Source organism: Agelaius tricolor, unplaced genomic scaffold (assembly GCF_023055355.1).
Source record: "Agelaius tricolor isolate 1412-34295 unplaced genomic scaffold, bAgeTri1.0.p SCAF_5, whole genome shotgun sequence".
Lineage (NCBI taxonomy): Eukaryota > Metazoa > Chordata > Aves > Passeriformes > Icteridae > Agelaius > Agelaius tricolor.
The window spans coordinates 54,477,214-54,502,458 of NW_027269265.1; the positions used below are offsets into that span (position 1 = coordinate 54,477,214).

General features: G+C 48.2%; 6 protein-coding genes across 6 annotated transcripts; 3 read left to right on the forward strand and 3 right to left on the reverse strand.

Moving 5' to 3' along the window:
* Positions 1-190: 190 nt before the first annotated feature.
* Positions 191-1,679, reverse strand: LOC139590646 (mas-related G-protein coupled receptor member A8-like). Its single transcript, XM_071428391.1, has 2 exons — positions 1,494-1,679; positions 191-1,284 (listed from the first exon to the last, which is right to left on the reverse strand). Exon 2 carries the CDS (start codon positions 1,142-1,144, stop codon positions 191-193), a length of 954 nt encoding a protein of 317 aa, XP_071284492.1. The 5' UTR covers positions 1,145-1,284; positions 1,494-1,679.
* A 1,931-nt stretch (positions 1,680-3,610) lies between these two features.
* On the reverse strand, positions 3,611-5,095 carry LOC139590647 (mas-related G-protein coupled receptor member H-like). Its single transcript, XM_071428392.1, has 2 exons — positions 5,068-5,095; positions 3,611-4,650 (listed from the first exon to the last, which is right to left on the reverse strand). Exons 1-2 carry the CDS (start codon positions 5,093-5,095, stop codon positions 3,611-3,613), a joined length of 1,068 nt encoding a protein of 355 aa, XP_071284493.1.
* A 1,508-nt stretch (positions 5,096-6,603) lies between these two features.
* LOC139590724 (mas-related G-protein coupled receptor member H-like) lies at positions 6,604-7,778 on the forward strand. The gene is made up of 2 exons (XM_071428441.1): positions 6,604-6,950; positions 6,990-7,778. The coding sequence occupies exons 1-2, from the start codon at positions 6,604-6,606 to the stop codon at positions 7,591-7,593; spliced, it is 951 nt and encodes a 316-aa protein (XP_071284542.1). The 3' UTR covers positions 7,594-7,778.
* A 1,593-nt stretch (positions 7,779-9,371) lies between these two features.
* Positions 9,372-10,560, reverse strand: LOC139590725 (proto-oncogene Mas-like). The gene has a single exon (XM_071428442.1). It carries the CDS (start codon positions 10,558-10,560, stop codon positions 9,604-9,606), a length of 957 nt encoding a protein of 318 aa, XP_071284543.1. The 3' UTR covers positions 9,372-9,603.
* Positions 10,561-17,159: 6,599 nt separating this feature from the next.
* On the forward strand, positions 17,160-18,075 carry LOC139590727 (olfactory receptor 4S1-like). Its single transcript, XM_071428444.1, is given in 4 exon segments — positions 17,160-17,564; positions 17,566-17,677; positions 17,680-17,831; positions 17,833-18,075. Coding segments are annotated over 4 exon segments (912 nt in total).
* Positions 18,076-21,129: 3,054 nt separating this feature from the next.
* Positions 21,130-22,077, forward strand: LOC139590728 (olfactory receptor 4D5-like). Its single transcript, XM_071428445.1, has one exon. It carries the CDS (start codon positions 21,151-21,153, stop codon positions 22,075-22,077), a length of 927 nt encoding a protein of 308 aa, XP_071284546.1. The 5' UTR covers positions 21,130-21,150.
* Positions 22,078-25,245: the final 3,168 nt, after the last annotated feature.

A 25,245-nucleotide genomic window follows, 5' to 3' on the forward strand; every position in this document is an offset into this window, starting at 1 on the left:
TGAGCCCAGCTGCACTGCTTGGAGCCATGTGGATCCAGGAGGGAGGAGGAAAGCCATGCTGCAATGTGCTCTCTGAAGAGCTTCCCACAAAAATCACCCAAGGCAATGCCCGTGCTCCCTTCTCCTGCAGGAATACACCACCATGGGAGTGTGATCCCATGGATATTCATCAGTTGATTCAAGGAAACCTTCAGCCAGTTTCCTGGGGTCCTTCAGCAGAGCAGGAAGGGATCAACAGGCTGGGGACATAATTTCTGGATGCAGTTATTTCTTTCTGCTCCTCAAACACCCTCTGGAGGGAGAGTCGGAGGGACCCCACAGAGCAGGGCCTCCAGCCCCTCCCCACCAAGAAGTAGATGAAGGGTTTGATGCTGCTGTGGATGCAGGTGAGCAGGAAAACAACCTGGGAGGACACAATAATGTAACCAAGCTGCTGCAGGAAATTGCAGAGGATGAGAAGGAGAGTGAGGAGCACAATGAGGAAGATAACGATGTCGCGCCTCTTGAGTTGCTGCTGCTGGGAGCCCCAGTTGGCCTTAATGAGAAGAATTGTGCGGGAAATGACCACGGGTGCAACAAAGAAGAACAGGATGATGATGTACATGGAGATGAGAGCTGCCTGGGATTGCTTCTGCTCATTTGATGGGCATAGGAATGTCACTACAGGAATGACTGTGAAAACAGCAAAAAAGACCCAGTATTTGGCTCTCCACACCACCCACATCAGGCGCTTGGGAAGTTGGCAGCAGCAGCAGAGCTTGCAGAGTGAGGCCATGTCCTTTCCTAAGCTATGGGCTGTCAGCCGGAACAGCCCCCAGTAGTAGGAGACCACTGACAGCTGGAAAAGGAAACTCAGGTACAGCATGGGCATGATAGGAGAGCAGGACACGTCCTCCACCAGGAGGAGGAAGGTGGAGGGGACTGTGAGGAGAAGGAAGAGGAAGTCAGCAAGAGCCAGGTCAAAGATGCCATAGTTGACACTTTTCAGGCTGAGGAGGCCGATGACAGCCCCTTTCCCAACCAGCCCACAGAGGCCGATGAGCAGGGTCACACTGTGTATGGCCACGGTGGTGGCATCTGTCTCACAGAGAAGATCTCCTTCAGTGGGTGAGGCAGGAGATGGGGACACGGTGGTCACCTCCATGGATGGACGCTGGGCAGGCAGTGGGATGTGGCCCCTGGCTGTGGTCAGAGTGGATGGGCAGTCAGTGCTTGGAGAATCCAGGGATGGACCATGCGGCTCCTCAGCAGCTGCCTGCAGTGGGAAGGATTCAGTGGGAAGAACTGGAGAGGAGGAGGGTGGTGGAAATTTTGGGTTGGGAGAGGGAAATGGAAGGATTGGGATGTTCAGCATGAGATGCAGAGGGCAAGAACAGGACAGAGGATGGGGGCCTGGGCGAGGCACTGGAGTCACCGGGAGAGGGTGGCAGGAACAGAGCAGCTGCTGCAGGAGAGGAAGGTGGGCTAGGGAGGAAGGCCAACATTCCACTGACCTGTTTTCCCTGTGGGGCAGCAGCAGGCAAAGGGCTCTGTGCAGATCAGCGGCGCTTCCTGGCGCCTCTTGCTCCTTTGGGATCCATGTCCTAAAGCGGCTCCTGGCAGGTCAGGGACATGAAGGAGAAAGTGCCCAGCTCACCAGGAGCTCCCCACTCCTGTCCCACCAGCTGATCTCTGTTCCCTATTGCAGTGCTGCTTGCAAGGCTTGGTGGGGTCATAGGGCAGTTGGAAGTTGTTTGCAACTTTGGCTTCATCAGAGTGCCACTCTCTCATAGTTATTTATCTTGAATTTTTTTTTTTTTTTGAGGAATTGGGTTTTGTCAGAAGCTTCAAATGAAATATTTTGCAAATGGCTCCTCATTTACTTGTGATTAGAAACATTCCTTCCCTGCAATGTCCCATTCTCTGACTGCTTTCCCTCTCTCAGCAGGTTTCTACAACTCCTTGTTTCTCTTCCCTGAGGGGTCATTGTCCCTCCAGCAGCAGAGGGATACAGGTGGCACTGGTTGCACTGGAGTGCTGGCAGTGCTGGCAGTGCTGTTGAAGGACCTGGCTGCTTGTCAGGAACAGCTCCCATTCTGGAAAGATTTCTGACATCTTTGCCAAAACCTGGGGCCGAAGTGCCACAGCTGAGACAAAAATTCCCATTTTTGTCATCCTTCCGCAGGTTTATAGAGCCCAAAGGAAGGACAGCACTCAGTTCCTTGCAGCCAGGTCAGCAGCACTTAGAGCCCACCCTGATTACTGCCAATTGCCTTGATGATGCAATGAAAGCTATCAGGAACCACATTTTGGGGTGCTGTGATTCCCATTCCATCCCTTCATTAGAGCTCATCCTCCCCCTCCTCAGACATGGGAGCCCTTATGTTTGTTTTTACCTGACCCCATCCCTCTGGGCAACCTGTGCCAGGGCCTCAGTACGCTCAGAAGGAAGAATTTCTTCCCAACATCCAATCTGACCCCACCCTCTGTCAGTGGGAAGCCATTCCCCCTTGTCCTGTCACTCCATGCCCTTGTCCAAAGTCCCTCTCCAACTCCCCTGGAGCTCCATCAGCTCCTGGATCATGAAGTGTTCGCCCTTGATAGGACTGGCCTGTTGAGATTCCATAGCTGGGGACACAAACACGGTGTCAGCAGGAAGAGAGGTGACAGCTCTGGTCCCAGGGCCAGCAGTTTCCAGCAGGAGCATCCCAGATCCCTGAGGCACAGGTCAGCCTGGGTGGGAATCATCTCACCTCAGCTTTCTAGGAATTCCTTGGAATTCACTGTAGGCTTCTGTCTGACTGCCAGGGGAGTGTAGAGGATGACTCAGATGAAACCTGCAACTTTCTAAGGATTAAAGCCAAGAGAGCAGCATGGATTTACCTCTTCTCAGAAGAAATGGCATTGCTGACATCCTAGATCATCCCTCTGCTGTGTGCCTGTGCTCCAGCTCATTCACAGAATATATTATTGCATGAATCCTCTTGGAAACAGCCTGGTGCAGGAGAAGTACCACTGAAATTGTGGTACACAAGTGGAAAAATTATATTTGAAACAGAAATCATAGGTTTTGTCCTGCAGAGTCTGAAAATTCCACCTGTGCAATGTGAGGTGGCGATTTGAGCCTGTTTACAGACAAGATTTCAGGATTAGGGTTGCTAAGAGGAACCTGACACAAACTGCTTTTCCTAGAAAGAATCAGGTGCTCATGGAACTGTCAAAAGTTGGCTCATTCCAGACATTGTAGGCACTAGCCTTTGGAAGAGCTCTGGTATGAGATAGATACCTGCCCTCCTAACAGACAATCCAGAGGCTTTAGAATGGGAAAAACTAAGGAAATGAGCCAGTTTCTGATATTGATTCCCAAGGACAAACTCTGCAGCAAATCCCTGATGTTTATTCAATAAAATCTGGGGCAGGAGTTACCACATTGAAAAGAGACAAAAAGAAAAAATCCAAATCTGATTTCAGGGGAGCAACAAAATTAAAAAGATAATTACATCAGAGTTTATTCCTTGGGGCCAAGGCAATGAGGGTCACTCCATGGGGAATACAGGAACAGGACTGAGCTCAGAGCCATGTGCTCCAATACTTCTGGCTGTCTCTGAGGTGCCACATGTGCAGAAGTGCCTCACAGAGCTGTCGCCTCCACCACAGTGTCCCCAGGGCCATGGCTCCCCTCGTCACTCCCGGCTTTCTCCTCGAACACGCTCCGCAGAGCGACTCTGACCGAGCGCTGGAAGCGGCGCCGCCGGCAGCTCCCCACCAGCACGTAAATCACAGGGTTGAGGGAGCAGTTCAGCAATGCCAGGAACAAAGAGGGGTCTTCTGGGAATAAATCGCCGGAATCAGGGAGATTGAGGAAAACCTCCACGCAGAAAGGGATGCCAAAGGCAAAGAACAGCAGGACGTTGAGCAGGATGGCCACAAAGAGCTTCCCCGGCTGCCGCCTCCGGGAGCCACAACGCAGCTTGAGGAACAGGAACAGGTTGGAAACCAACATCATGAGGGAAAAAACCACGCAAATGGCGAGGGCTACACCTGCAAGGACGGTCCCAGAGTCTTCAGCGTAGGTGGAGGCGAGGTAGAGGGAGCAAACAAAAGCCCCTGCGAGGGCCCAGAGGGCCCCGCTGACGGCGGCCGAGAGGTGCCGGGGGCGGTGGCAGCGGTACCAGATGGGGCAGAGGACGGAGACGCAGCGCTCCACGCTGAGGGCTGCCAGCAGCCCCAGGCTGCTCAGGTCAAACACGTGGCACGGGAACCCAAGGACAAACACAAAACACTGATAGTGATGAATAAAAGGAAACAAAGATGTGCAGAAGGCTGCTAAGGACAGAAAAGCCAACAGAAGCAGGAGAAACATGAGGAGCAGGGAGAAGTCTGCAACAGCCAGATTGAGGATGTAGACAGTGAAAGGGCTCTGCTTTGTGTGGAAGCCCAGGAACCACAAGACCACCCCATTCCCTGCCAGCCCACAGAGGGAGATCCCCAGGCACACCCCTGCAAAGGCAATCAGGCTGGAGGGAATGCTGGAGCATTCAGATCTGATGTATTCCTCCCAATCCAGAGAACCATAAATGGTGTTGTTCAGGGTGAGGTTTGTTGTGCTGTTCTCCTCCATGGTGAATGATCCTGCTCCCAGCAGTTGCCTTCTCCCTTTCCCACCACCTCCTAGGGAGAGATGGGGAGCCAGAGGGAAATAAGGGACATCAGCACTCCCAGTATTTCCCAACTGTCCACACAGCCCCACGCCAGCCCCAGGAAGAACCCCCACGCCTGCAGTGCCCAGGACTGGCTCCCAGCCCTCCAGCCCTGACCCTAGACAGGAATCTCCCACCAGACCATCCCTGGACTCCTACCTCCAGTAGGAACAGCACTGACACAGCAGCACCAGGAGAAAGGATTTGGGATGGCTGCTGGAACCACTGGCTGTGCTTCAGTCTCGTGCCTCGTGCCTGGGTGCAGCCCTTGGCCCAGAGATCACATCCCATGGTCAGAGCTCCCCTCACAATCTCCCCACATCAGTGACAGCTTCCCCTCACATGTCCCAGGGACACAGATCTTATCAGGAGGAGGTGGCCACATCACCCCCTTCCTCTGCCACCTCCAATGTCATCCCACCATGCAAGGGGCTTCTGCCTTTCACTGCATGTGCCAGGTGGTCCATCCATCAATGCAGAAGGGGATATAAATCATTCCCAGTAATGGAGGATGGCAGAGGAGTGAGGCAGATGAGCCAGAGACCTTCAGGAGTCAGAAATCACTGGTGTGCAGACATGCCACAGCACAAGTTGCTCAGTGTCTGTAGTGACATGTAACTCATGCTCAAAGACTTCTTCCAACTTCCTTCTGGAAGAAACTTCCAGGAGTTGCACCATCTTCCATCTCCCTCTCATGGATGGATGCTGAGCCTAAGTTCTCTCCTTATTTCAAGTCTTCCTCTAGCTCCAAATCCTGAAGCTCCAGGCTGGACCCCCTGAAGAGCACGTGGACCTTGTGCATTAACACATCCATCAGTTCTGGGGATAACAAGCACAGGATACAACTCCAAAGGAGATGGAAAACACATGAAAGAGGGGCAGAAGATAAATGCCAGTCCCCGTGCTGTGAAAGGCTGAGGTTGTGTGGCAGGAGCCACTTGGAGATAAGAGCGCTTTGGCAGCACCATGTACCCCACAAACCTAATCTCTGAGGAGACACATGCCCAGCAGGGGTGATGAGGCTGATGATGGGGATTAGACAGGATGGGATTAGAGGCTGTGGGCAAAGCCGTCGTGCAGTCCCATGTCTGGGCACTGGTGATTTCCCACAGCAAGTGGACACAAGGACAGTGTTCATCCCCATGGCTGCTGCTCAGAGGCTCTGTTGGCATCTAATGAAGTCTGGAATTTCTGAGGGGTTCAGAAAACCCTGTAATAGCTGAACAGATCATAGTGGAGTACCCCTTCCATGGACAGGATCTGTCCTCACCAGAGGAGGGTTTTGACCCAGGATTCCCAGCACCTGAAGGGACATAATATTATCTGTGCTGTCCTTTTATTTTCATTGCTTTAGATCCAGTAAATGATTAAAATTCAAAAGTCTAAGTGCCTGCAGCAATGGGATCATAACAGATGAGCAGCTCCTCATGAAGAACTAGGGGGAGGAGAGGAAGGCAGTGACATGGCCACCTCCTCCTGATAAGATCTGTGTCCCTGGGACATGTGAGGGGAAGCTGTCACTGATGTGGGGAGATTGTGAGGGGAGCTCTGACCATGGGATGTGATCTCTGGGCCAAGGGCTGCACCCAGGCACGAGGCACGAGACTGAAGCATAGCCAGTGGTTCCAGCAGCCATCCCAAATCCTTTCTCCTGGTGCTGCTGTGTCAGTGCTGTTCCTACTGGAGGTAGGAGTCCAGGGATGGTCTGGTGGGAGATTCCTGTCTAGGGTCAGGGCTGGAGGGCCGGGAGCCAGTCCTGGGCACTGCAGGGGTGGGGGTTCTTCCTGGGGCTGGCGTGGGGCTGTGTGGACAGTTGGGAAATACTGGGAGTGCTGATGTCCCTTATTTCCCTCTGGCTCCCCATCTCTCCCTAGGAGGTGGTGGGAAAGGGAGAAGGCAACTGCTGGGAGCAGGATCATTCACCATGGAGGAGAACAGCACAACAAACCTCACCCTGAACAACACCATTTATGGTTCTCTGGATTGGGAGGAATACATCAGATCTGAATGCTCCAGCATTCCCTCCAGCCTGATTGCCTTTGCAGGGGTGTGCCTGGGGATCTCCCTCTGTGGGCTGGCAGGGAATGGGGTGGTCTTGTGGTTCCTGGGCTTCCACACAAAGCAGAGCCCTTTCACTGTCTACATCCTCAATCTGGCTGTTGCAGACTTCTCCCTGCTCCTCATGTTTCTCCTGCTTCTGTTGGCTTTTCTGTCCTTAGCAGCCTTCTGCACATCTTTGTTTCCTTTTATTCATCACTATCAGTGTTTTGTGTTTGTCCTTGGGTTCCCGTGCCACGTGTTTGACCTGAGCAGCCTGGGGCTGCTGGCAGCCCTCAGCGTGGAGCGCTGCGTCTCCGTCCTCTGCCCCATCTGGTACCGCTGCCACCGCCCCCGGCACCTCTCGGCCGCCGTCAGCGGGGCCCTCTGGGCCCTCGCAGGGGCTTTTGTTTGCTCCCTCTACCTCGCCTCCACCTACGCTGAAGACTCTGGGACCGTCCTTGCAGGTGTAGCCCTCGCCGTTTGCGTGGTTTTTTCCCTCATGATGTTGGTTTCCAACCTGTTCCTGTTCCTCAAGCTGCGCTGTGGCTCCCGGAGGCGGCAGCCGGGGAAGCTCTTTGTGGCCATCCTGCTCAACGTCCTGCTGTTCTTTGCCTTTGGCATCCCTTTCTGCGTGGAGGTTTTCCTCAATCTCCCTGATTCCGGTGATTTATTCCCAGAAGACCCCTCTTTGTTCCTGGCATTGCTGAACTGCTCCCTCAACCCTGTGATTTACGTGCTGGTGGGGAGCTGCCGGCGGCGCCGCTTCCAGCGCTCGGTCAGAGTCGCTCTGCGGAGCGTGTTCGAGGAGAAAGCCGGGAGTGACGAGGGGAGCCACGGCCCTGGGGACACTGTGGTGGAGGCGACAGCTCTGTGAGGCACTTCTGCACATGTGGCACCTCAGAGACAGCCAGAAGTATGGAGATAAGAGCAACCCAAAGCCATCTAGCCCGGCTCCGTCCAGTTCCCCAGCTGGGTTTATTCCCCATGGAACTGCCCTCACTGCCCCATCCACAGGGAATAAACTCTGTTGATGAAGCAAAGTCTGCCAAAATGGGCAGAGCAAGGGGTGTTGGCTTGGTGAGATTTGGGGTGTAAGGGGGCAAGAGATGGGTGAAAATTACAATTTGGGGAAAAGGGAGAGGAAAAAGAAAGACTGAGAAACGGGAAAGGGAGAAAGGGGGAGAGAGAAAGAAAAAAAGGAAAAAAATACGACGAAGAAGAAAAGGAAACTAAGGAAGAGAATGAAAGGGAGAGAAACAGAAGAAATAAGAAAGCATGGGAGAAACTAAAAAATAAAGACTGAGAATGACAAAGGATTTGCTTGGACAGGACAGATGAAGAAGGATATCCCTGGTGTGCTAAATCCCCATAAATATTTGGGTCAGTCACACAAGGGCTGGTCCTGCTTCCTCTGGAATCATTGGAGGAAAAGTTATTCACCTAAGCACAGCAGTGTTATACCAAAAACCATCTGGAATTAGCTGTTATAAAATAAATTTGGCTTTTCTGTCCTTTTCCAGTAGACACTGACTGGAAGGTTCTTCCTGTGCCTTAAATTTAAAAAAATTATTTGTCTGAGTTTACATTCTGTGTGTTTTTATCAGCTGATAAATCAGATATCAACAACAACAACAACAACTTTAAATACAATTTTTATCCTTTTGGGGGAAAAAAGCAACAAAAAAGAGAATTCTGGTCTTTTTAACAATACAAAAATGTTTTGTTTGTCCCAATGATAAAAAATTTGATAAAAAATTGATAAATTGATAAAAAATTGATATCAAAAAGATAACATTTTGAACATGATTTTGTGAGGTTTTTCAAAGCAAATTACCCACATTAACTTTTTCTAATAATTTTGGTTAAAAGAATAAATGTTAGGTAGTCTGATAGCATAAATAATCCCATTTTGCCCCTCAAAGGATTTGGTTTGGAGAATAATTTGTTGAAAATCATGGTATTTATTTACCTTGTTCTGTTTCCTGTATCTTTCCCACTATCCTTTGATTGATTTCTATTGGTAAAGGAGATTTAAAAGCCATGGATTCTGATGTGTCCTTTTAAAGGAAGAAATTACAATCCAATGCATGCTGTAGATAAATGCAGAGACTCTGCCAAGGGCTGGAAGAAATTAAAATAACATGCAACAATATAATAATATAAAATACTAATCTCCAGTCACATATTTCTTTGAAATACAGGACAAGTGTGGATGAAACTCAGTGAATAAATTTTTAAAGCAAGTTGGAAGGAGTTGGAGCCCTCTTCTGCTCTGTGGTGTGGAAACAACCCCGGTTCAGAGAAGAAATGGACTTGGTGTATGTGAATCTTTTCAGTCCTTGAAATGCTCACATTAGGAAGCCCAGAATGGCTCTGTGAGGCACAAAAGGTTGTGTGTGTGCTCTGACATGGGATGGGAATTCTAAGTTAAGAGGGATAGATGGATTCTCCTTCCAGGAATTTTACATCTGCTTCCAACAGGAGGAATTGTTGGTACTGATCTCATTTTCAGAGATGTGAGTGAAAAGCAACACAGACTTTATGAGTTTATGAATGACAAGGATTTATCCTGAGCAGGATTTCTTTGATGAAATCAGACATCAAGATATTTCAGCCTTATCAAATTAATATTATTTAGTAATCACTGGAAAGAAACAGGAACTTTTAATGTGTCCTAAATACAGGTCATGTAAATTCTTTGATCCACGTGCTTATGTGCCATGTGGGGCACTTAAAATAATGACACAAAGGGGGTTTTAAAATAACGGGGACTTAAAATAATGACCTAAAATATCTACAGAGAGGGTACTGAGGGTCAGGTGAGGTGATCCTTCCCCAGTACCTCAGAGTTCTTCAGTTCTGCCAAGACATCCCAGGCAGAATTTTAGGAGGACATGGTTATCGTGTCCCGCGTTTCCCGCTCGTCTCTGTCATCTGCTGAGTCTTGGAAGGCCCTCTGGAATGCCAGCCTGAGGGTGAGCCGGAATTTCCGATCCCTGTAGCTTCCCACCAGGAAGTAAATGACGGGGTTGAGGGTGCTGTTGACACAGGACAGCACAAAGCCAATCTCTGGGGAATAGAGGAACTTGAGGCCCAAGAAGTCCAGGAGGATGAGGACACTGAGGGGCACGGCGAAAATGAGGAAGAAGAGGATGGTGAGCATGATGACGGTGAAGAGCCGGCCCGTTTGGAAGGGCTGGGAGCTGCACTTGACCCGCAGGAAGAGGGTGAGGCTGAAGAGCAGCATGAGCGGTGCGCAGACAAGGAAATCCAAGGCTCCGATGGCGATGAGCAGGCGCTGGCAGGCCCTGGGAGAGGGGCGAACGGTGCACAGAACATATCCCAGAGTGTTCAGGAGCAGGGACAGGGCCCAGAGCAGGCCGGACACCACGGCAGACAGGTGCTTCGGGCGGTGTGTCCGGCACCAGATGGGGGACAGCACGGACAGGCAGCGCTCAATGCTGATGGCCGTCAGCAGGTACAGGCCCGTGCCGTACATGAAGAGATCCAGGAAGAGGAAGATCCCGAACTGCACCCCCACGTTGAACTGCATCAGGTACTGCACGGTCTCCACGGCGATGCACAGCAGGTAACCAAAGTCGGCGGCTGCCAGGTTCAGGATGTAGACGGTGAAGTGGTTCCTGCGGATGCGGAAGCCCAGGTACCACAGGACCAGGCCGTTCCCCACCATCCCACAGGCAGCACTCAGCAGGCAGAAGCTCTCCATGAACTTGAGCACAGTGTAGGATGGCTCGGGTTGTCCCACAGCCCCGCTCTGGTTGGTCCCAGGAGCATGGATGGCTGTGGTTGGAAGGACCATTGGTGTGGTTGAGGGTCTCATAATGGGTGATTCGGACCTGGGAGCAGAGAGGGGAGAGGTGGTAACTCCAGGGGTGACTTTTCTAGAGGGATTCCTTGGTTTGTTCCAAGGCTTTGTAGCTAGAACTTGACTTCATGGAATCTCAAAATAATTTGATTTGGAAGGGACCAAGAGCCTGGAGTAACAGGACAAAGGGTGAAGGCTTCACACTGACAGAGTGTGGGTTTGGATGGGATACTGGGAATAAATTCTTCCCTGGGAGGATGGTGAAGCTCTGGCACAGGTTGCCTAGAGAAACTGTGGATGCCCCATCTTTGGACGTGTCCAAAGTCAGGCTGGAGCAAACTGGGATAGTGGAAAGTGTCCGTGCCCATTGCAGGGTGTTGGAACTGGATGATCTTTAAGGTCCCTTCCAGCCCAAACCACTCTGGAATTCTGTGATTCCATGAGAACAATTGATAGTTTTTTATATTGATGAATGATTTCTGTTTTAATAAAGTGTCATTTGATGTGGTTCTCCTTGGTCTCATGTACAGTAACAAATAAACATTTTGGTCTGGCAGAGCCCTCAACTTCTCCCTCAGAAACTGCAAGAACCACATGTAAGAAACCACAGATTATCTTGTCCTCACAGGACATGGGAGCTGTAGCTCTGATAACTTTTCCACACCACTCCATGAGTTAAGTCATTATTTTCTTCCCCGTGGTACTGAGATCTGATTGAGAATCTTGGGGGTGAAAAAAATGGGTTTAACACATTTTTATGGTCTGATGAGAACAAATGCAGTGGCTCTTTGGCTGTCTCTCAGCCAGATGTTAATTTGGACATGGAAGGCAGAGAAGTTAAAAAGAGGATAGGAACAAAAAATGGGGTTTTCTGGGAAGATGTGAATCATTGAACCATGTAGCCAGCATGAATCCTCTGTTCTCTCTTTGTGGTGCAGCAGCACACATGGAGACAGACTTCCAAAAGCACCCAGAACGTGACAGACTGAATCACTGCTGTTCCATCCCAGCACCCCAGGCACACTGACCCCATGGACAGGGGAAAAAGAAGTGTGTGGTGCAGGGAATTTCAAGGCCAAGTTGGATGGGGCTTGGAGCAAACCTGGTCTAGTGGAAGGTGTCCCTGCTGATGGCAGGGGATGGGACTGGATGGGCTTTAAGGTCCCTTTCAGCCCAAATTATTTCAGGATTTTCTGATTTCCTTTAGGGTTGATTGAAACCAGGGAACTTCTGGCACTGCAGAGCTGGATGATCCCATCCTCAGCTCTTATAGCACCTTGAGCACTTCGAGCATGAACACTGTGGAGAGCAGTCCTGTGGCTGTTCCCCCCTCACAGCCTGCTCCAGGGGTGGCCACAACTGATCACGTTTTTGCAGAAAGAAACAGCCTCAAGTTCTGTGCAGCTTTTCTGCTGCGAGAACAGAGGAAGGCCCAGTGGTTAAGTGGTTTCCTGGCTTCTCTGCAACCAAATTTCCACTCGATCTGAAGAGACTGTGAACATTTGAGTGTCACCTAAGTTCTGTCTCAGCCCACTGCAGCCTCCACAGTGCATCTCTCTCCACTGGGGATTCAAGAAATGACAGGTGATAATTCCCAATGTTAAATGGCTTTGTGCCATTGATCATATCATGGAATCATGGAGTGGTTTGGGTTGGGAGGGATCTTAAAGCTCATCTTGTTCCAACCTCCTGCCACAGCCAGGGACACCTTCCACAGACCAGGCTGCTCCAAATCCCTGCCAACCTGGCCTTGGACACTTGCAGGAATAAGGCAGCCACAGCTCCTCTGGGCAACCTATGCCTCACCACCCTCACAGAGAAGAATTTCCTCCCAAGATCTAGTTCAAATCCACCGTCTTCCTTGTCCTGTCACTCCAGGCCCTTCTCCAAAGTCTCTCTCCTGCTGTCTTGGAGCACCTTTAGACACTGGAAGGTGCTGTATGTGCATAAACACTGCCAGGAACAGAAATGGCTGCAATGGGTAAATGACAAAACATCAATAGCTTTGCCTTCGGCTGTAATAGAAGTGATGAAATCCTTCTCTTACTTCTGTAGACCGTGGAGAAAAACACTGCAAAAGTCACTCATGATTCTCATTTATTTATCATAGTCCCTTGGAAAGACTGAATTCCTGTTTCCAAGACACATTCAAGACGTGATCCCACTTCCTTATGTAACTAATAAGTGAAAACTCTCCTCAAACAGCAGCAGCCTGAGTCCAGGTGATCTTTTTCTCCCTTGAGATTAAACATCCTCCATGTGATTTGCCTACAAATCCTGCCTGTAGTTCCTGAGGCAGAACAACCCTGACCACACAAAGGTGTCTTAGACAATGGACAGAAAGCTCTGCTGTAGTAATGCCAGGTCTCTGAGTAATGATTTTTTATATTACAGAGGTGCATTTAGAGCAGTTCACGAGCACTTGTACAGGGACAAGAGTCTCTGGAATGAAGCTTTCCTTGTATTGAAAATGATTATCATCAATTCCTGACCTACAGCAAATTTCTGTCCAGCAAAGGAAGTAAATTTGTGATCTTTTTTTCCTCCATTGTTTTTGTTTCTCCTCCCTTCCCCAAAGCCTCACAAACCATCAGAGTGCAACACCAAAGACCCACCTCAGAATTTCTCACCTTTTTTGCGTTCCTGGGAATTTCAGTGCCTGTGCCCAGCAATGTCGTCCCCTGGATGGTGTGACATGGGGTGCAGCTCGAGTCCTTGTGTCATCCTGCAGTGCTGGGCTGGGCAGCCACTGTTTAAAAAGCCATGGTGTTTTCAGCGTGACCCTCCAGGCAGCCAATCACTCATGGGGGAAATCCCTCCCCTGTACGGGTATGATCACTCAGATTTGAGCCACTTCCCCCTCCCCTCTTTGCAGTGTCACGGAAACATTATTTTTTTACTACTTCTCCCTTCTTCAGCCATTCTTGCAAGAATGCAAGAACTGTCCATACAGACTTTGCACTGGCGTTGTGTCCTACTTGAGGCCCTGAGATGCTCTGGTTTCACAGCCCCTGAAGATGAGATTTTAGTGCTGCTCAGGTAGAGAAATTTTAAGTTCTCCCCCATAACATCTTTGCTGGAGGTTTCACAACCTCCTTCAGCACTTCTCATTCCCTCCTATCCCTGTCCGGTTGTCACACACCCACCACCACAGTGGGTCCTCTCCCAGCACAGTTCAGCACCTTATGGGATCTCTACTGCTTCATCTAACCTTGCACCCAAGCTTTCCACCTCAGCAGTTCCAGACGCCCAAACCCTGCTTGTGCTGCCCTCAGCAGGGAGCTCTGGCGTCAGGAGCTCTTTCAGTGCACCTTCGCACCCCACAGGCTTTCAGCACAGTCCTTCAACACCTCAGCCACTCAGATTTCACAAAATCCCTCCAGCCCCATGCCTTTCACTTCCAGTTTCACAACTTCCCCCTGAACAGAGCTTCAGGTTCTTCCTCACCTTGTGTCTCCTAAACAGACAGAACCCACCACCACCCACCCACAACATTCCAGTCCTGTCTATGCACACTCCATGTCCATGAGCCACCCCGATCCAAAGGGTGTGGAAACAGAGAAAACACCTTTCTCCTTTCCTGACATCCTTACAGGGAACTATTTTGTCCCTTAGTCCCTTGGGCCAGGGAAGTAAAGGGACAGGAGTGTGATGCCCCCCAAATGGCTGCCATGTGTGTCAGTGGGCACAGGAATGGGCAGATCCAGCCCAAATTTGCTTAGCAGGTCAGAAATGCATTTGTACATCTTCAGCTTCTGTTGTCATCTGTTCTTCCTCTTCCTTTCCCAAAGATTGTAAGACAGTTTTTACTTTCTTACCCAATCCTATTTCCTGTGGTGGTTACTGGCAGCCCTCATTAACCTGTCCACGACTTCAGGCTATGGCATAAAATGATACCTAAATTAAAAGGCTATTTTTATCCAGAGCACTATTTAATTTCCTCATTAGTTTGAGGGTTTCAATTTTCTCTGCATTGATTGCTGGCATTCCATGTTGGGAGACATTCAAAATGCATTTGTTGTTATTGGACCATTCTGAATTTCAGTAAATGTCAGCAAAACAGAGGGATGGGCAGTGGATGAAACTATTTCTTGATGCACCTAAATCTCAAGCTGAAAATACACAGTACACTTCAGAGCAGTGATGAGTTGGAGTTCCAGTAATACACAAATTTATCAAATTCTGGTATGGTTTGAGTTGGAAGGGACTTTAAAGCTCATCCAGTTCCATCCCCAGCCATGGGCAGGGACACCTACCACTATCCCAGACTGCTCCACACTGTCCTGGAACACTGCCAGGGATGGGGCAGCCACAGCTTCTCTGCGCAACCTGTGCCAGGGCCTTAGCACCCTCACAGGGAAGAATTTATTCCCATTATCCCATCTAACCCACCTTCTGTCAGTTAAAGCCATTTCCCCTTACTGATTAGGTGACTAGATCCATTGCTTTCCAGAGGAAAGCCTGGAGTGGCAAAGGCTCAACTCAGCTGACTTCCATAGATGTACAAGAGCTGACTTCCTCCCCTCGCTTAGATTCCCAATTTGCAAAATGAGGATTTCTTTTTTTTATTTTTTTTTTACTTTACTTCACTGACCTTTGCTGAAACATTGCAAGTTCTTGCAAAAGGCCTTATTCCCCGGGCTACCAATGATGAAATTGAATGGAAAATAGAGACCTGGAGGGTCATCAAGAAGTGATCCAAGCCACCCTCTGTCTTTCTTCTACTTACTACGAGAAACCTTTCAAATTTTTTTTTTTTTTAATGAAAGCTTGTGGAATTTTTTTTTGGATACACAATGATTTAAAAATCCTCACAATTGTATTATTACTCACAGTGCCATAAAGTCTAAGATGTGGATCCAAGGTTTGGGAAACACACAAAGGATTAATGTCAGAGTCTGGGAATGACTTGACCAGGCACATCACATGCTTGCCCAATTTAATATTCAGCTAATCTATTGGCTGTTATTTCCAAGAATCATGAAATTGTTAAGGTTGGAGAAGCCCCCCCCTCATTGAGTCCAGCCATTCCCCAGCAGTGCCACCACTATTGTGTGTCCCCAAGTGCCACATCCACAGGTTTTTAATCCCTCCAGACTGATGGTGACTGCACCACTGCTCTTGGTAAACTGTGCCAGGGCTGCACCACTCTGTGAGTGAAAAAATTTTTCCTAAAATCCAATCTAAACTTCTCCTGTAAGGACGGGATTAATTTCTTCTCCTTCCCACGCCTGAGCATTCACATCTCCCTCCTCCAGCCCCAAGAGCCCTTGAGCTGGGAGATTTCCTTGGAGAAGGTGGAGTAGGTTTGTGTAAACAGGGAATTAAGCCCTGGAGGAGGGAGATTTCCTTGGAGAGGTTTGAGGAAAGTTACTTAAACAGTTTTTTTCTCTCTACTTGCTGGGCTGTGAGTGCACCCTTCAGTGCCCATGCTCCCTACAAGCAACTCTAACATGGGCAGGAAAAGCCAGGATACACTTAGTGGTAAAGGAAAGCAAGGAATTGAATGAGGTGGGATTAAAAAAAGGCACCTCCTAAGCAAGTGTTGGAAGCTTTTCAGAAGCTGTTCTATGTTCTTTAAAGCCTCTACCATAAAAGGAGATGTTGGGGACATAAGATCTTTCAGCTCTTACACAAAAATTAGATCTCCAAACACAGAGAAGGTAAGTTTTCCAGGATCTTTTCCCTTTCCTCTTTTCTTTCCTTTTCCTGATTTCCCTTCCTCTTTTTCCCCCCTTCCCTTCCTCTTGACAAAGGTGAAAATACAAAAAGAAATTTCCCCTGAAATCATCAACCATCTCTGGCTCTTTTTGGCTGTAACAATGTGCAGAACTGGTTTTGCAGCCCCAAATCAGGTTATTGAGTTCTTCTTCAATTAACCACCTGAGATTTTAGGGGAAAACCCTTGCAATAAGAGGATGGTGCAATTCCTTATCCCTTTTTTTAAAATTATAACAGTCCACACTGTATTTATTTCATATTCCAACTGATTGCACTATATGATGTACTTCTAGTCAGTGACTGAAAAGCTAATTTTAGAGGTAAGATCTCCCTTTTATCCCCTTTCTTGAGCATGTTTTACCTCCTGTCAGTAAAACTGCAAGCACAGGAGAAATCACAAACTTTCCCAACTTCCTCTTTACGTTTCACTTTTTCAAGTTGGAGAGCAATTTTGGTTTTTCTACATTTCAGCATTTCCTTGATCAGCTTTTTGCCTCTACAGGAGTTTCTGATCTTCCTCTATTTTAAAATCATAAAATAGGAGCCTGGATCAGATGGATCCAATCCCAAAGGGATCCAGTGGATAGCATCCCTGCCCAAGGAAGTGAGATGGTGTCTAAGGTCCCTTCCAACCCAAACGATTCCAGGAGTCTGTGATTCTATGGCTGTGTCTCATACAAGGCAAATTAAATATGTATTTGGGAAAGAACAATAAAAACCAAAAGAAATTCAAAAAGCACTTGATAAACTTAATTCTAATCCTATGTATTTCTTAGAGAGACTGCACTTCTGATAAAGAATTAATTTTTAAGAATGAAAAAACTGATGAATCATTTTGTCTTTATCTTTCCACATTTCCAGGCTCTGCACTGCACATTGCCCACTAGATTGGCATGGAAAACTCCAGCAGCATGAAGGAGTTAATCCTCCTGGGCCTCTCAGAGAACCAAGGGGCGCAGAAAATGTATTTTGTGGTGTTTCTGCTTTTCTACACGCTCACAGTGGCAGGAAATCTCACAGTTCTCACTGTGACGAGCAGCTGGCACCTGAACTCCCCCATGTACTTCTTTCTCTGCCACCTTTCCTTTGCAGATGTTTGTTACTCCTCTGTCACAGCTCTCCAAATGATTTCTGGCATCCTGGTGGAAAATAACACCATCTCCTTTGCAGGTTGCATAGGGCAGTTCTTTGGGCTTCATTTTTTTGGCTGCATAGAGGTTTTCATCCTGACAGCCATGGCCTACAACCGCTGCATGGCTGTCTGCTGGCCCCTGCACTACCCCACCGCCTCTGTGGTGGCATGGTGGGGTCTCCTGGGCAGGGGGCTTCCTGCATTCCACCCTCCAGACCCTTCCCACCACCCTGCTCCCTTTCTGTGGCCTCAACAAAGTTGCCCACTACTTTTGTGATGTCCACCCCTGCTCCCCCTGGCCCACGCCGACACGCGCACCAAGGGCCCGGCCACGGTGGCCAACAGCAGGGTCATATCTCTAAGCTGCTTCCTTATCCTGGTCATGTCCTACATGGGCATCCTGGCTTCCCTGAGGTGGCACAGGGCTGGTGAGGTGGCACAAGGCCCTGTCCACGTGCAGGTCCCACATCACTGTGGTGATCCTGTGCCTTGGGCCCAGCACGTTTGTTTACATCCGCCCGTCCAGCGGCCTGAGGACAGGAGCATGGCCACATTCTAAATGCTCAATCACACCCATGCTCAACCCACTCATCTACACCCTCCAGGATGGGAAGGTGAAGGGAGCCATGAGGAAACTGTGCAGGAGGAAAGTGGGAAGTGGAAATGGGAAGGGGTAGGGCTGTGGTCATGTTCCCAAAGGATCGGAGAAAATCAAGCAGGTTTTGTTGTAATTTCTTCTGTGACAATGCCCTAAAACAGGCCTCTAAAAGAACAGCTGCCTGTTGGCTCCTGCTGTAATTAGGAAGGCACTAAAAGTTCTTTTTATGATGGAAAAGACATTGAGAACTCTGGCACTCCCTTCCTATTCCTTGTCAATGAGTACAGGCCTCCTGAGCAGCTGAAATATCAATGATTAAATGCAGTTAAAAATACTGAAAATATTGTCCAGGTGGAGCACCCCATAAGAAACAAACAAAAAAACCCCTGATATTTAGAGCTAGCAGGGTGGTTTGCTGATGAAGGAACAGGAGGGGAAACTTCTCCCCTTCCTCCCCCACTTAAGCAAATCCTTTCTGCCCTGTTCCAGGTCAGGCTGGAAGGGGCCTGGAGCAACCTGGACAGGTGAAAGGTGCCCTTGCCTATGGCAGAGGGTTGGAATTAAATGGTCTATAAGGTACCTTCCAATCCAAACAGCTATTCTGCAATTCCATAATTCTCCTATAATTCTATCTACTTCACCTATCTCTGCCCAAGACAGCAGTAAATAAAATAAATGTATTTTTAAATGCTTTGGAGCTGAGCAACAGTGGGGTTTTTTAGAGGTCTCCTTTCGGCTGCTGAGCAAATATTCACCCATTGCTTATGGAAGGTGTCATTGGAAACAGTGTCAGGCTCCTCTACACTTTGCAAAGAATTCTTACAAACATTTCATACTTGAGCTCAGAAGTTGCTTCTGTGCTTTACTGTGTCAGAAAAAATACCTGCTGAGCGAGGAAGGCTTACCACAAATCTTTGTGCATTTTTTGAAATGATTTCCTGAGTTACTTCTTGTTTTAAAGTTGTAAGTCAGGTGCCTAAGGGATAACATCAGTGATATTTTTGCTTTGTGCTGTCAACGTGTAGGTTAGTAAGAAATAAGCTTGTAGATGAGAAGAACAGGCTTAGGACAGAAAGCAAAATTTGTATCCATTTACATGAATTTATATAAATGTCCTAAGTAAGAGACATCTTTATCTAATGTCTCTCTCCACGGATTACACTAATAACTACCCAAAGAACAATTTTAGTTCCTTGCCCACTGCGGTTTTCTGACAAAACTTCCTTTGCCTCTGGGATCTCATTACTCCTGACAGCCTTGTGCTTCTGTGGTGTGATTTACTTGAACTATTTCTGCTACAGAAATAATTGTACTTGAAGATGCTCCTGGAGGTTGGTTTTTTGCTTGGTTGGGTTTTTGCGTAATGGGAAATACAGAAGGTTGGGCTGTTCTTTTCAGGGCTTAGAGTTGGCAGAGATACAGAGCTGCTTCCATAACTTCTGAGCAGCACCTTGCAGAGAGTTTCTGATGGAGCTGAGAGGTTCTGATGGAATCCCCTGAAGTGGTTTGGGGAGGTCATCAGAGCAGCGACAGCAAGTGAGCTCTGTGGAAGTGTTCTGGGATTGTTCCTTTGTTTTGCTCAGGCCCCACTGAAATCCTGCCTTTGCAAAGCAGCATTGCTGGTGAGTGACTTTTGGGAGGTCTATTTTATGACTTAGAATAAAAAACCATTAAAAAATCAGTTGTAGATTTAGAATCCCAGAATGGTTTGGGCAGGAAAGCGCCATAAAGCTCCTCTTGTTCTGCTCTCCTGCAATGAGGGGATTGCTCTGGTTGCTCCAAGCCCTGTCCAGCTTGGTCTTGAGCACTTTCAGGAGTATCACACACTAGTGATCCTGGTGTTCTGCATGGGAATGCTGTAAGGGAGGATTTGTGGGTGTTTGTCAGTAAAGCAGGGTCACCAACCTCTCGTTTACTAGTCCAGTGTCACTACAGGTTGTATTTATGGGGTGTTTCACACCACAGCCAGGACCTGGGTACTATTTCTACCACCCTCCTCAGCTAAATAACCAGAGCTTGTTATTACACGTCAGGGACATATTCTGGCTTGGATTTCACTGTCACTCCTTCAGGGAAGCATTGGCTTTAAACTGAAATTGTCTCAAAAAGACAGCAGAAGAAATACAGTGGATATTCAACATACCAGAGGACAATGTGTGTGTCCTGTTAATGTCCCCTGTCTAATGATTTGGCCTTTTGGATCTTTTAAGGCAGCTTTATTCAATGCTGTTAGCATCATACACATCTGGTTTCTTCCTGGTAGCCTCCTTCTTGCTGAGTTATAAACTCCTTGGCAGAATGGAGCAGCAAAGGAATTTCCTGGAGGGATTTTAAATGGACAAGTTCATTCCTCTGCTGGTCCCACTTTAACCTCCACAGGACAGTGAGTGTAGCTGTCTACTGAAAAACTGTAAAAATTCCTTTAAAAAATATAAAGGTAGAGAAACCATGCAGGGTGTTGAAGCTTCTGCTGTGTTTGAAACGCCAATTTCTCCAGTGAGGAATTTTCCAGACCTGGTTTCTGTGCATGTATTCCCAGTTTCAGAGTGAATAAGGTAACTGGAGAGCCCTTTCCTCAGTTTACAGGAGTGACATTAGGATCAGAACATGGAACAGCTCATGCCTGAGAATCGCAACATTTGCTTGTAGTCACTTCAAATTTCCAGCAGGTAAAAGGACAGCACAGCAATTTTCCAGCATTCATGGCTCTTGTTATCTGAGAGCAGGATGATTCCTGAAAGGATTTAAAAGCAGTATGGATGTAGCACTTGGATACATGGTTTAGTGGAGGTCTTGGCAGTGCTGGGGGGAGAACTGGACTCAGTGGGGGCTTTTCCAAATTTAACAATTCCATAATTCTGTGATTTCTCCCTGACAGAGAAATGGGAGCACACCAACCATGATACAGGAAAACAGTGGTCAGAGTGATTTCAGGGGAGGAGGTCAGTGTGGAGCGGCAGTCCAGAGACCTGAGTAGGGGCAGGATAGGGGGTGAGTGCAAACTGTGCTTTCTGTCATTTGTGACATGACACTGTGCTTTTTGCAGCAGCAAATGCATCCTGCTCACACCATCCATGAGCCTTGGAGCTGTAGCACATTCCCTTCCCTTCCTGGCTCCCCCCCGACCTGTGCCATGGCAGCCTGAGCTGCAGCGATGGCACAGGACAACTCCTCCCGGGTGACTGAATTCATCCTCCTGGGGCTCTCCGACACCCGGGAACTGCAACTCCTCTTCTTCACATTCTTCCTCCTGGCCTACACCATGATCCTGCTGGGCAACCTGCTCATCATCGTGACAGTCAGGACTGACCCCAAGCTCTCCTCGCCCATGTACTTCCTGCTCTGCAATCTGTCCTTCATTGATATCTGCTACACCTCTGTCACCGCCCCCAGGGTGCTGGTGGCCCTGCTCTCAGGACACAAGGCCATTGCCTTTGAGGGCTGCATGGCCCAGCTGTTTTTGCTGCACTTTGTGGGCTCCTCAGAGATGTTCCTCCTGACGGTGATGGCGTTCGACCGCTACACGGCCATCTGCAGGCCCCTGCACTACACGGCCATCATGGCCCGCAGGGCCTGCTGGGCGCTGGTCGCTGCCTGCTGGGCCGGGGGCTTTATCCACTCCATTGTCCAGACTGCGCTCATGCTCCAGCTGCCCTTCTGCGGCCCCAACACCATCCACAGCTACTTCTGTGACGTGCCGCCCGTCATCCGCCTAGCCTGCGCCGACACCGCCCTCACCGAGTGGCTCATGGCCTCCAACAGCGGCCTCATATCCCTGGGCTGCTTCCTGGTGCTGGTGGCCTCCTACGCCCTCATCCTGGCCAAGGTCCGGGCCCGCGTCTCCCAGGGGAACTGGAAGGCGCTGTCCACCTGTGCCTCACACGTGATGGCCATCACCCTGTTCTTCATGCCCTGCATCTTCACCTACCTGCGGCCCGCTGGGACCTTGCCCCCCAGCAAGTATGTCTGTGTCATCTACACCATCTTGTCACCCATGATGAACCCCCTCATCTACACCCTGAGGAGCAGCGAGGTGAAGGAATCCATGTGGAGACTCTGGAAGAGCTGCAGAACCTTCTGAGCCAGGCTGGGTTGGCAGAACCCTGGAGTTACACCCAGAGTTACACCTGGAGTCACGTTCCTGCTCTACTCCTGCACAATAATGACTCAGTGGATAAAGCCCACAGACTTCAAATTATGCACAAATACATTTCTAAGCACCTATTTCTGTTAATATTAAAAATCCATGCTGAAAACCCCAAACTTCCTAATCACTTCCACTCGTGTGGGATCAAAATTTTCAAATAAATGAATGAATCCAGGGTGAGGCTTGTCTCCCTGTCTGACATGCTCTTCCTGTGCTGTGACAGCAGATGGCAGAGGCACATGCACTAAGTGTCCCCAGATTCACCCACCAACACTGGAAGACAGAGACGGCACAGATTTTGCTTGTAGGGTTTCCTTTAGACACATAAGAATATTTTAGTCATAATTGTCTCACAGAAGTGATTTATTTAAATCATACAAAGCCCAATGTATAGAGGAAGGAGGAGGAGTGGAGATGGACTCCACAGACAAAGAGTGTCCTGCATGGAGGCAGGACAAGAGGGAATGGCTTGACACTAGCAGAGGGTGGGTTTAGATGGGATATTGGGAAGAAATTCTTCCCTGCGGTGGTCTGGCATGGGTTTCCTATGGCTGTCCTTTCCCTATAAGTTTTCCCGGCCAGCTTGGATGGGGCTTGGAGCAATGTGGGATATCAGGGATAGTGGAAGGTGTCCCTGCCCATGGCAGGGGGGTGGAATGGGATTGTCTATAAGGTCCCTTCTAACCCAAACTGCCTCTGTGAGGGCAGCAGTTACAGCACCAAGTCCATCAGGGATAGAAATTTAGTGGTTGTCATGGGAGGAACACCATCAATTTCTTTGTGTTAAAATTATTTAGGATTGGATTCATCCCACCTAAATAAAATCATGGAATCACTGAGGTGGGCAAAGCCCTCTAAGATCACAAAGTCCAACCATTCCGCAGGCCTACTCAGGACACACTAACCTGTGTCCCCAAATGCCACATCCACACAGCTTTTAAATCCCTTCAGCATTAGCCATTCTACCACTGCCCTGAGCAGCCTGTTCCAGGGCTGTAACACTCTTTCCATGAAGGAATTTTTCCTAATATTCAATCTAAATTGCTGCACAGGAAATGAAAGGATTTCCACTTTCCCTGTCTCTCCTCACTGTCTTAAATTAGCCCTCACTCCCACACCTGTAGGAAGAGAAGCATCAGTGAGTCATTGATCTTCCTGGTTAAAAGAGATTTCCAAACATCTCCCATCCTTGTGCAAATGAGATTTCTTTTTAATAGTGAATTTCTATTCGGGATCATCACAGAATGGTTTGGGCTGGAAGGGAGCTTTTCTTTTTTAGTATTAGAGAAAACTGTTGAAAAATTAAAATGTATCACTGTGATTTTTTTTAACATTCCAGTAAAGCTTCTATAAATATTTTATATATAAATCAATGCAAGGAAAATTGGAGCTCTGGTCCAATTATTTTGCTGGTGTCAATTTGTTCACCAGGTATAAACTGGGGTCACCAACAGTGAAGTGATTTGAAAGAACTGCTCAAATTTTGACAAAATAAATAAAAATTCCATATTTTTGGGAGCTGGGATTTCAATACAAGGGGCTTGGAGCAACCTCATCCAGTGGAATATGTCCCTGCTCATTGCAGGGGGTAGGAATGGGATGAGCTTGAAAGTCCCTTTCAACCCAAACTATTCTATGAAGACAAACAATTTAATATAATTGATTTTTCTCCCCTTGAAACATCTTGGGACTACTTTAACAAGGTCTCAGAAGATGTTAAAAAGTTAGTGCCTGACAAATTGCAAAGTTGCAGCTTTGGCAGCTGAGTTTTTCCCTGTATGTAAATTGGCTCCACTGCGCACCATTAAAATCCTGAGTTCTTTCTCTCCTGGAAATTATCAGCTCTGTGAGCTCATCCTCAGATTTATTGCCTTCACCTAGAGGACAGTGAAAAATGGCCTCAAAGGTAAAAAAAAAATCCTTTGAGAACTGGCAGGACCTCTACAATGCTTTTGTTAAATCCCAAGAAGCCTGAAGAGATCCCAGGCTAATCAATTTTATTTAAAGACTATGAGACTGAAACACAAATGGAGATCAGAGAAAAGGGACCATTTTCAACAGACTCTAATCAGTCTGGGCTCATCATAAGCATTCCTAGATGGAAATCTCAAACAATGACAAAGCTGAGTAGTCCCAGAATGGACAAAAATCAAATCACTTTGGTTGTGTAACAGTGGGGATGGCAGGGAGGAGTGGGCAAGAGGGGTCTAATCCAGCATATCATCAATTAGTCCATATCTGGATTCTGCAAATAGAGATATTTTTGTTGTTGTTTGTTTTGAGGGTGTTTTTAATGAATTTTTATAAGAAAATATAATGCAATATAATTTTTATGTATTTACCCTGGAGCAGAACACTTATCTCCAAAACTATCCTGTGCTTCTACTTCTAAATAACCCAGCTAAGATTATCCCTGCAAATAAGCAACTTAGATCTGGAGTTGAGGGCCTGGGTGACTGGCACATTCATGAGGCCAATGCATCTCACCCCAAAAGAAACATTTAAGATTTATGAGGGGAACAGAATCACAAAATTGTTTGGCTTGGAAGGGAGAGGTGAGGGATGGATCTCTTTGCTGTATCTCTTTCTGGCATCTGGGTTTATTATGAAATCCTTTATTGCAAAACTCCATGGGAAGTGTGATGCCTGATGATCCTTGGGGTAAGTGCAGCCCACAAGGGAAGAGCTGGGCCATGGGGATTTATTCCAGCCACAGCTCTGCACTCCCATGGCAGGATAGGCCTGTGCTGTGTGACCCCTGGGGAATTCCAGTTTATACAGTCCTGGAATGGTCTGGGTTGAAATGGACCTTAAAGTTCATGTTGTTCCACCCCCTGCCATGGGCACAGACACCTTCCACTATCCCAGGCTGCTCCAAGCCCCATCCAAGCTGGCCTTGGACACTTCCAGGGATCCAGGGGCATCCACAGCTTCCCTGAGCCAGGGCCTGTGCCAGGGCCTCACCACCCTCACAGGGAAGAATTTCTTCCTAATATCCAATCTAAGTCCCTCATCTTTTAGTTTAAAACCATTCCCTCTTGTCTTATCACTGTTTGCCCATGTAAGATGCAGAATCTTTAAGTTCCAGGAGTTTGCAAACAC